This window comes from Gadus chalcogrammus, chromosome 23, assembly GCF_026213295.1.
Source record: "Gadus chalcogrammus isolate NIFS_2021 chromosome 23, NIFS_Gcha_1.0, whole genome shotgun sequence".
Taxonomy (NCBI): domain Eukaryota; kingdom Metazoa; phylum Chordata; class Actinopteri; order Gadiformes; family Gadidae; genus Gadus; species Gadus chalcogrammus.
This window is the reverse complement of record NC_079434.1, coordinates 13065740-13077969: the sequence shown is the minus strand read 5'-3', so window position 1 is coordinate 13077969 and position 12230 is coordinate 13065740. Positions and strand designations below refer to the sequence as shown.

The 12230-nt window shown below is 43.6% G+C and overlaps 1 protein-coding gene across 1 annotated transcript; it reads right to left on the bottom strand.

The window, feature by feature from the left end:
* Positions 1-6557: 6557 nt before the first annotated feature.
* Positions 6558-11328, bottom strand: LOC130377531 (uncharacterized). The gene is made up of 5 exons (XM_056584687.1): positions 11162-11328; positions 9078-9186; positions 8476-8595; positions 7781-7859; positions 6558-7471 (listed from the first exon to the last, which is right to left on the bottom strand). Exons 1-5 carry the CDS (start codon positions 11251-11253, stop codon positions 7380-7382), a joined length of 492 nt encoding a protein of 163 aa, XP_056440662.1. The 5' UTR covers positions 11254-11328; the 3' UTR covers positions 6558-7379.
* Between the last annotated feature and the right edge of the window lie 902 nt (positions 11329-12230).

Here is a 12230-nt window from a genome sequence, read left to right as displayed (position 1 = left end):
TGTGGAAGGTATTCAAGACCATGGTTGGCCAGTGACTTATAGGAGAGAGAGAGAGAGAGAGAGAGAGAGAGAGAGAGAGAGAGAGAGAGAGAGAGAGAGAGAGAGAGAGAGAGAGAGAGAGAGAGAGAGAGAGAGAGAGAGAGAGAGAGAACACGCAGGTGTTTTTAATGGAGACTCTTAATTCGTGGAGCATGACTTCTAAGGTGTGTTTGTGCCACGCTTTGTCTGCCACTAATGGCCGAGTCGATGATCTATTTGTAGTAACCTCACCTATCAGACGGGCCAGCTGGAACCCTCGGCCCTCTGTATTTTCCCGGCAAACGCTGTAATGCTAATTCAGTGACAACCACAGCTTGGGCTGCTACAAATATTGATTTGGACACAACAAGAGAGTAAAGTACCCCCGGCAGCCCTTATTTATGAGTTAAGTGACTGCGTTGTACATTCCACCAGACGCTAAGGGAAAAGGCCATGGTTGTGCCTGAAGACATACGGTCACAGTGAGGGTACCAGCACTTGGGTAACAATCATAATCTGTTTATATTCATATTGGTGCACAGCTTATGTCGGCTATATAATAAGTCAACATTTTACTTTGTTTTCTAAGACAAAACTGTTGACTATTGACTTTATTTTAACAAGACAAGTCATTTATTATTCGTTATTAGGCCCATCAGCGTCAATGTTGATAATTGCTCTCTTTATTTGCATATATTTTGTATGAAAAGAACACACACACACACACACACACACACACACACACACACACACACACACACACACACACACACACACACACACACACACACTCATTGCATTTAAGGAAACAGTTGTTTTGTCATGCATGAATGAATATAATACAAGAACAAGACTCCTAAAGTGCACAACTTTGGCATTGAGAGAAAAGCTGAGGTGCGTGAGATCCATCTTAAATCAAGCCTCATCTATTCACGCAAGAAAGACACACATATTTAACTCTGCATGCCCAGAAGTCATCAGGCTCAGCTTTACTCCGATCATTTTGCTTTTCTTTTTTGGCTTTTTTACAGTCATCCCCCACTTGGATGATCACAGATACATACAAGCAGCTACCCAAACAATAAGCAACATAACTCGATCATTCACAATGGCAGCATTGATTGGGAAGTGAGATAGACGTTCAACCTTTCTTCATTCTCTTCCAGGCAGTGTTGCCAGATTGGGCCAGAATTCCTGCCCAATCTGGCCAGATTGAGGTCAGCAATGCAATGGTTGATCGTTACAAGACGCCCACATGTAACCCGTCCACCCAGAGGCCGCTGAGGTTGTCTCCTTAACGCCCAGCTCTCATTGATTCGTCTTTGTAATCAGGCGGGGCTGCGCTGAAGGAGGAGGGGCCCTTGTGTCGGGGCGAAATGCAAAACGACGGACCAACCGTCGCGTTGATGAGTCATTGCTCTGTCTCTCGCGGCGCAGATTAATATTTGAGCACATAATTATGCATCTTCCTCTCCGAACCATTACAGATCGCTCTAGATGAAACATGCGTGTGATGGAGAGAGACAGAGCGACAGCAGCGGGGAGAGAGAGAGAGAAGTATTTCATTAAGGCCCCCCCGCGATGTGCGAGGAGATCGGTGATATCACACTCTTGCCAATCGAGCGGTTGATTGAATGTGCAATGGTGGCCCTCGCTGGAAGGGGGAGGGGGGGAAGTGGGGGGATGGGTTGCCTGCATTCTAATCGCAACGGTTATCATTATCTTTACCTGTTGCCGACATCCGCCCAACGGTTGACCGTCCTCGCGCCATCATTTGGCTCGCATCAAACGGGGCATAAATCAATGCCAGAGTGGGAGATGGTCGCCCGCGCGGGCCGCTGAGATTAAACTGGGATTCCGCGGGCGGAACACTTCGGTGACATTCCAAAATGATGAAGGCTTTGGAAATGTTTATGAGTCGGTTAAGAAAACACATTAAAGCCCACCGAGCACATATGAAAACTATATCCCAGAGCGTATTCATGGGAGCGTTATTCGAGCTATAGTCATTCCAATCAGGCATGAGGCCCCCTGGCTGCCGTGCCTCCGCTGGACGTATCAGTCACACCTGTTTTGCTGTCGCCAAACAATCAACGTGTGCTTGTAGTGTCAAGCTATATGGTTGTGCTTAAAGCACTGGCGTTTTCCATTAAGCAGTCTCCTATAGACTTTTATGCAAAGCCTTTTTAAGATCACATTTCAGGGAAGAGCCTGCTGATTAACGGTAAGGGAGATGGGAGGCTTCTTGCATGAAATGAAGATGGCTGCATTGTTAAGTATGCGATGAACAGTGGTCCAAGACCGTTTCTTTATGTTCCTGTTTGATAAAACTGGGCGACGTGTCACTATTTTTATCGCAAAAGTGCTGTAGGTAAGGGAAGGTGTTTCTAGGCCTTTTACTTGAGTGTGATATTTTGAGGTCGTTGATGAATGGCTAAAACCTTGACGGTACGGATACATTGATGTATCGAGCGCGTGGGGCAGCTTGACTATAGGAACCTTGACAATCAGCACAATGGAGGTCAAGGAAGAAATCTGGAGATTTTTGCAGGAAGCGCCAGGGGAATAGCTCTCGAAGGACAATCCGAATCCAACCATGGTTCGACCAAGCAGTTAAGTTAAGCCTGTGTCCCAGCATGTTTTTTCATTAACATGTTCAACTATTTAGTTCGCCAAAATAAAATCAACTCAATATAATAATATAATATAATGTGAGAGAGCAACGTCAATAGACTGAACTGTCAGCGCGAACCACCTGTAGCCGTCGTGGATATGAGCATCATACCGTCGTAGAAGGTGGACCACAAACACCAGTAGTCTGACCACAAGGTTTAGGTTCCCCTATTTTGTTTCCCTTCTACTTTATAAGCGTAGGCTGTATGTGTTTGCATTTCACACTCACAAACACAAGTGTTTGTGAGAGAAAAGCCATTGTGAAATCCTACCTTAGGGCTGACAGCTTAAACTCTCACACCCCTGCCCTCATCTTTACTCCACTGCCAAAGGCCTAGTAAAGCTGGGGAATTGTTATTTATAAATAAATACATAAGAAAATATATATAAACAAATATATGAAAAAATATAAATAAATAAATATAGACGTAGAAGTATATCTCCATAATGTATAATGCATTTAAATAGCACTGAGTAAAGTGTACCATGAATACAGATTGAGGTAGGCGTACATGTGTGTATACACCCTCAGGTGGGGAATTGCCTTCATTGCACTCATAAACACTTTTCTTCAGCTTCAAGCTGACATCAACGCTGCTGAACACACACACACACACACACACACACACACACACACACACACACACACACACACACACACACACACACACACACACACACAGTCACACACACCTAAACACACACACACACACACACACACACACACACACACACACACACACACACACACACCGACTCACCTACACAACCAACCAAACACACACACACCTTCACACACACACACACACACACACATTCACGCACCTTAACACACCAACACACACACACACAAACACACATCTACACACACCTACACACACACAGATACACACATATACAGCTACACACACACATCGATGTAAGCAATTAACTCCCGTGACAGCAGCGGCGTGCGGCGTGCGGCGTCAGACGGCGATTGAGACCGAGACGAGGAGACGTCCGAGACAACATCTCATCTCTCCGATCGTCACGGCGACGGCAGCCGCAGCCCCACGATCTCCGGCGGCGCTGCGTGGAAACTTGTGATCCTCTTTTACACACACACACACACACACACACACACACACACACACACACACACACACACACACACACACACACACACACACACACACGCCCAGCCCCCCCACACCCCTATCCCTCAGACTAAGCTTGTGTTCTGTCAGGGCTAATGAGCTGGCCGGGCGCTTGAGTGATGGATCTGAGCTGGCACTGGGCTCCCTCTGGTCCAGGGGGGGGAGACCGATGCTCCCTCCTCTCTCCCTTTCCCTCTCTCATTTTCGTCTCCCTCGTCTCCCTCGCCTCCCTCTCCTCTCCATCTCTCCCTCCTCTCCCTCTCCCTACGCTTCTCCCTCTCCTCTGCATCTCCCTCCTGGCTCTCGCTCTCCCTCCGCTCGCTATCCTCCCTCCCTACCCATCCGTCTCCCTCTCTCTCCTTTATTTCTCTCTTCTACCTATCCATTGTCCTCTACCTCTACCTCCTCCTCTCCCCTCCCCATCTCCCTTTACCTCCCCCCTTTACCTCTCCCTCTACCTCTCCCTCTCCTTCTCCTCGCCCCCTCTCCCTTTCCTCCCTCTTCTACCTCTCCACCCTATCGCTCCTCTCCCTCCCTCTTCCGTCCCCCTCCTTTCTCTTCCCGCTCTCCCTCTGTCCACACACAGTGCTTAATAGCAACTGCCTTAGGAGCCCACCTAATGAACCAACCCCATTCAGATCTCATGTTGCTTATGCCCCCATCGATGACAAAGTCGTTAGGCTATAGGTCCGCCCAGACATGACTCGCCTACAGCGTGTCTGGTGTGTGTGAGTGTGTTTCTGTTCTCCGTGCATGCGGGTACTTAGGTCTATTTGATGTGCCTTTCTGTAAGGAAGGGCGAGGGAGATGTAAATGGAGAGGTTACCCCATGTATTTAAATGTTTGTATACGACATGCTCTGGTAACCACAAGTGTGTGTGTGTGTGTGTGTGTGTGTGTGTGCGTGTGCGTGTGCGTGTGTGCGTGTGGTGAACGTGCGTGTGTGTTCCTGTGAGCGTGTTTGTCCTTGAGATCTCAGCATACAGCCAGTCAAACGCCTGGTCGCAGCCCCCGGGCTTGATTTATCGCCTGCTATTGTTGCTGCTCTCTGATATTGTTCAATACCGCCGAGTGTGATTGCTTCCTCCGATCCCCACCCCCCTGCCACTCCAGACCAGCACTGTCACCGCGGGGGCCCCGGAGGGCCCTACACACACTCTAATTGGTTTGGGAAGGATTTGGCAGTGGCCTTTCAACTAAAGAGAGAGACGAACAGAGTTTAACTAAGAGCAAGGCTAACAGACAGAGAAGGAGAGGGAGGGAGAGACAGACAGGGGGGGGGGAGTGGAAAAAAGAAATGAGAGAAGAGAGAAAGGTGCTTGTGTGTGTGTGTGTGTGTGTGTGTGTGTGTGTGTGTGTGTGTGTGTGTGTGTGTGTGTGTGTGTGTGTGTGTGTGTGTGTGTGTGTGTGTGTGTGTGTTGACAAGTGGATGTGTGAGCGTGCACGCGTTTGGGCATGTGTGAGTGTGTGTGTGCGTGCATGAGGGTGTGTGTGTGTGAGTGTGTTACTCGGCTGGTCACGCTAGTCAGTCAATGACCTCTCAGTCACTGTGCGCGCCTTGTATTTTTTCGGGCTTGTTTTAAAGTAAAACGTAATAACGGCCAACATTAGAACCGGTTTCATTTTATACTCTGATGAACAACATTGGCATGAGCAGTAATGCGTTGCGCATTTAAAGAGCAGCAACTCAAATTGGACAGATTCTAACAGAATGAAACACATTCACATGCGAACATGGACAGGGCCGTTTAAGAAAAAAAATGAGAAAAACTGTCAACCAAACAGAAAACTGTCAATTAAAAGTGATCTCTGAGAGCCCAGGCTATTCTGAAGTCAGTCCTACTCCTGCTAGACCCCATTCATAGTCTGATGTAAATACTGGGTTGAAGTGGAGCAGTCTTAACAGCAGTGTTGAAGCCCACTCTACATTTCGAGACAATGCATTGCCAATCTCTAGTAAGCTTTATTCCGTTTTCAGTTTCAATTTGCTGTCAAACATTTTATGCTCAAAGAACATTCACAAAAAGTAAGGATTAAACCACGTCAGGGCATGCCATTATTGAAAATAATGTACTAGGCCGCATCCCCACCCCCGACTTAGCGAAGTCAAGGGAAACATCTGGTCGATAGTATTATTTGACCGTTGTTATTAATGCTGGATCTGTAGCTCATTGATTCTGAACTGTGAAAGACAGAGGTGTCTGGTTATCGAAAGATAATTCACACCCTTGGAATGCTATTGACCTGAGTGTGTGTGTGTGTGTGTGTGTGTGTGTGTGTGTGTGTGTGTGTGTGTGTGTGTGTGTGTGTGTGTGTGTGTGTGTGTGTGTGTGTGTGTTTCAGGCGATGTATTGAGGGTTTGATTGCATTGTCATTCCGTGTTGATGCAGTGTGTAACTGTGTGGTCCAGGCCGATTTCACTTGAGCCGAGGAAAACAGGAGAGAGGCACCAGAGAGCCGAAAGGAGACACTGTCCGGTCCAGAGTGATGGATGGTGAAGCCCAGATGAGCATATTGCTCCCTTAATAAAAGCTAGCCTGTGCTCCACACACAAAGGCTGAGAGCTCTTTTTCTCTACCTTCTCTGTCTGTCTTTCGGTCTCTCTCTCACTCTCTCGTAAATAATGACATCAATAAGGCCTGGATGGGTAGTATTTAAAGTGAATGCGCTACGTCTGTTATTATTAATAAAACTTTTTTATTGTAATCATATAATCACATAATCGTCTTATTAAGTATCTATTCTGGAAAAAAATTCAATGTGGAGAAAGACATGTCACGCTGCCTCCTCTTATCTGTTTATTTGTGGACAAACTTAGATTCTTTTGTGCTGTTAACGGCACTCGTTTTGAATAAGCAACTTTTCAGAACACAAATACAATTTAGAAATCGTTGTAAAGTAATTCATAGAGTATCCCAATCGCATGAACAGGAGCTAGGCTACTGTAACTCTGCAAGTTACAGTAGACATTGTGCGTCTTCTGTAACTTGCAGAGTTACAGTAGACTCACAATGAAGAATTTGGAACTAAACAACTCGTCTGACTCCGGGGCAGTTAGACAAATTACAATTGACAGATGTCTGGTCAATCCGTTTAAATCTATGAAATGCATACACTTAATTAAACATCATCGACATTTCGATACATGGAGGACTTAATCTTAAAATATGATATAACTTTGATTCACAATCACAGTAACTCATAATTAGACAAAAAGAAGCAAAATAGGCCACGAAGGCTGAGCAATATTCCAAAATGAGAACAGAAGTTAGCAAAAGTTGAAGGTGTGAAAGCGTATCCTTTATAAAATTAGACTTGTAATCCTCATTATTTTATTCTGCTACCCTGTTGCCAAAAAACACTTCAGTACCATCAAACTATTTACTGAGAGACTTTTTGAAATGTATATTTTGACTAAAATGCATGACGGATATAGCGGATTCAACCAAAAAAACGAAATAATTACATTTCTAATTTTTCATTTAGATATTTTAAAGAGTTCAACAGAAGACGTCATGATGAAGCGGTGGCCTCTGTTGGGCAGTGCTAGCGCTAGTAGACAGTGCAGTTGGCAGTGGAGCGCTGCGTGCACATGAAGTCACTGGTGACCTCTCTGTAACCACTGGCCTGGGTCAACCCACTCCCTGTGGATTATAAAGGGATACGGAGATGGTGAGCAGCTCACTAACTCATCCACAAAAATGTAAAAGAAAAAGTCGCTCAAAGGCCGCGGTTGCAATGGCTCATTGAGCAAATATTTCTGGAGAAAATGTTACAGATTGGTCCACTCTGTGTATCTTTTGGTGATTCAGAGGCATCCACCGTCACCAACTCTCTGGCCCGCCTCTTTCCCAACGAGGTGATGATGTCATGTACATACACACCACGTTGCGAATTTTCACCTTTCAAAATGGGAATGGGAACCTAAACAAGGGTTACAGTCCTGAACTCACCCTCCATGAGGTTGTACAGGTTACAGTAATTGGCGCCGTGGTCTTTAACTCGGTACCAGCTCTCGGACACCGACATGGCCTATAGGGGAGGAAGAGGGTTCACTATCGGACTGTAAACTTTCAAAACAACAACAGTAGCAGGAAATAGTAAGCGCCATTGTGTCAGGGGCATGAAAGACAAAGAGAAAGATAATGATGGGGGGAGCTGAAAGTGTGTGAAACCTGAACCTGAGCTTTGTCATGTGTAAAGGTTACACTGGCACATTGTCCAATGCATGCGGGGTTTTTTATGCGTTGTTTGTGTTCACTTATAGATTGTGGTGAGAGGAATGGAGATTTAAAGAGGGTAGAATAGTTTGAATAGTTGGTGACCTTTCCTGAAAAAATCCTTCCAAAAGGTACTTTCTGTAAGTAATATTAATGAAGGGATAATGTGTGGAGAGTTTGTGCATTTTTAAGAAAGCTGAGATGCGTAGGATTAGAAAGTAGGAATAAAGGCAGACAGGTACACAGGCAGACAGGTATACGGTGAGAAAACAGGTTGAAGAGATCAATAGGAAAGTAAAAACAATGGCCTTGTAGGTTGCTTGTCTCTCAAGCAACGATCCCACGATCAAGTGTGGCTATTTGAAAACGACACCTATTCATCTATCTCATTTTTTGGGGGGGAGAAAGAGGCTTTACAAGTGAGTTACCGAGACGCGGCAACTGACGATGAATGGATAGGAGACCAGCCGGAAATTGATGTCATCAACGTTTCCCCGTAAGGGTGAGGTGTGCTTGGCAGCTATGAAGTGGACCGAGGAGGACTTGAGCTGTGGATCACAAGGTGTTAGGAGCCGTGGCAACAATAGCCCGCCATCCAGTCAGTGACTATTTTATCTAAAACTGTCATAACAGTAACACAGACAGACACACACACACGCACACGCACATACATACATACATACATACATATCTATGTATATATGTATATATTAATATATGTTTACGTACATATAACTAAATATATCACCAACAAAATAACTATGAATGCACTTATGATTACAAATCTCAGATTTCCATGTTTTCACAAGTGACAAAATGGAATTTGCCCAAGAAAGACAGACAGACAGACAGACAGACAGACAGACAGACAGACAGACAGACAGACAGACAGACAGACAGACAGACAGACAGACAGACAGACAGACAGACAGACAGACAGACAGACAGACAGACAGACAGACAGACAGACAGACAGACAGACAGACAGACAGACAGACAGAAAGACAGACAGAAACATGTATGGCCTTACTTTGTAAAGGCATCTCTGCCCACCCATCTTGCATCCATCTCTGCCTTGCCATTTCTTAATCTGTGAAACGAGGGCTTCATAGACTGTTTGACAGCGTATCCCAAAGTACCTGACAAAGACAACATCTACAACCGTTAGCCTTCACAGATGTGGTTTTCTCGTTGTTTATATTTCAAGGCAATAGTGGCTTTTACCTTACCAAATCCTGTGTTACTTTATAATAACTTGTCTTTGGTCGCCATTGCAAATGAAACAGCCCCATCTATTGGTCAATGTTGTTAGGGCGCCGCTGCGTACACTTGACACACGCTGGGGGGGTGGGATGGATCACTAGTCCGCCAGGGGAGCATACTCAGTGCCAAAGAAAAACTAACATTGAAAGCTATAATAATAACTGTTGCGAGGCCTGACGACTTTGTACACCAGTGGACGCATATATACATAAATATATTCCCCCTCAGAATCGAGTGAGAGTTGTTGTTGTTGTTGTTGTTGTTGGTGGTGTTTCGGTGCCAGCAGACCACCTCAGAGTTGTTGGTAGCATAGCTTTTAGGGGCCGTGAAAAGAAGAAAACGGCCCCCAAAAGGGCATCAGGGGCAGAATAAAGTGAGAAGAAATAAGCTACTTCGGTTGCAGGTATGTTCAAAGACTTTGGTTTTGAACAGTGGATATTAAACTATGCAAACAAACAGAATCAACCACCATTAAAATTTGTCGGAGGGAACGTTATTAAATGTCGATTAATCTTTACAAATGTCAAAAAATGAAAATGGTAATATGTGTTGCATTGCAAAATTTTAAATGAACGAATTTAAGCTGTAGTTCTATTTAATAGCAAGTTTATTTCTCGTAAAATGTTTTACATTGTCTACAGTCATGTAGTATTTATTACATTTATTTGTGTATGTTTTTAAGCTTTAAAGCAACTATTAAACTGTTATTAAACCTGTTTGTGTTATGATGGAGGCAAAGTCGATTAATCTAAAGGTTTGATTCATTTAGGCCACTCAAAGTACCCCAGCCCATTGTCTCAGAAATCTTTCCTAGTGCTGCTGTCTGTTTAATGTTTTGTTAAATTCATGCAGGAGTCAGAGGAGACATTACAGAAACACAGTTGCTTTGGACATCATTTATGATCTTCAAGACAAGATCCACCTAAGAATTGAGTCAAGATCTCTACATCGTAGTAAGTGAAGCTCATTGAAACCATATGCTCATCGATGACCCCACAACATTCAAGCGGCCTGGTTGTAATCTTCACCCTAATTGTTGACTTTGGAGTTTATTTAATATATTGGGTACATTTAAAACGTAAACACTTTATTTGAATCCTATTTAAGTGTTCCAGGTAGAATGTGTGTGTGTGTGTGTGTGTGTGTGTGTGTGTGTGTGTGTGTGTGTGTGCGTGTGCGTGTGCGTGTGTGTGTGTGTGCGTGTGCGTGTGTGTGAGTGTGTGTGTGTTTTACATTTCCCTCTATTTCGAACTGCAACCTATTCTTGTGACATTTTCCATTGATTCAAAATGAATGTGAATAGCATCATTGTCTTTGGAGGACTGGCCACCAATAAACATAATTGGACCTAAAAGAAAGGTCATATAATTAAATTATGTGTTTGGAGATATTTTGGTCAAAATTGAAAACATTGAGAAAATATCAGGACAGGAAAATCATTGTCCTTTTTGAATGGAAATGAGAGCTTAAGAGAAAACAAACACGAGTTTGCTTACTTTAAGGCTACAGTTGGATCAATATTATCATCATTCACAACAGAGAAAACTTAGAAACAACTACATGTAGAGAAATGAATGGAGAGAGAGGAGAGGGCAATGAAACATTAGACCAGGGAAGCAAACAGACAATCTTGGTTTGTACATGTAATATAATGCTCAGCATGCTATTGTAATACTTATATATTATTATCTAAGAAAATAACGTGAAGGGCCTATTCTACAAATTATTTATTATTAGTAGAGCCCTAAAGCAAGGGAAGAACTAACTTGTATCCTTAAGGAGAAAAAGGGTAGCCCCTTAACACATGATATATTATGGTAGGAATGAACAGATAACAAACCGAGAACCTACCAGTCTGCTCTGCACTGTGCGTGGAGTGGCCCTGCATCGCACAGATGGGTGGTGCTCACAGCGAGCACGAGAAAACAACTTAAAAGACGCATGATGTATTTGCTGTAGAATCAACCTCTCAGACTATCTCTGCCTTGGATTGCAAAATAACATGAAGACACTTTCAAGTCTCTTTGTAGGGAAGGGGGCGGGGGGGTCATCACAGGACAGTCATGTGTCCTTCGAAAAGCAATCATGTTTAATTCAATTACTTACTAATTGACACGAGGAAAGCTTCGAAAAGGTTAGCTTACAGCGCCCTCTAGCGGAAACCCATGAGTGTTATTATGGGCTAGGACTTCTCTTATCCTTTCTGGTCACCGTTACCAAAAGGTTTTCAGTAGTCTACCAGATAAATCTAATGCGTATCAGAGCTGATGGAGATATGAATTCAATTCCATTTTAATGATTATTTCTCTTTACAAGTACATCAAACTTGAATGAAAGATGTCCGATTTCCAAATGAAAAAAAAGGGTATCATCATATAATAAACTTTGTGCTTGTCAATTATGCACTGAATTGACTGATGCTATGTAATTATTTGTAGTCTACTCTGTATAAATCTTAAGCAACCTTTGTCAACGTTTCTCCAGCCCGGATGTAATGGTTTTTCCGTGTTTTAGTAAGTAGATTCGTTGTTGACGTCAGTAACGCAACGAAGCACTCAGTAACCGATAGAGGGCGCTGCAGATAAGCAATTCCTAGGTTATGCAGAGGATATGGATAATTGCAGAAGAGTTAATTTCTTCATTTTATATTTAACCCATCTGTAAATCATGTTAATTATGTCTCGTTTCCAAATGTAGACATACCGGAACAACACTTTAGTGCCTCTAAACGAAATTACTTAAAAACTCATGCTTTCCTGTAAATAGCCTACGACTTTACAGGACGGATTAAGTTTACACTTATTCTCTTCTTCTTACTTTCTTTGAGCCAAGATACGTTAATGGGCTTACCTATGCTATAACTTTACTGGGGACAAATTTATTTGTATATTCCCGTTTTGACTGTTTCATAAAAGTTGTT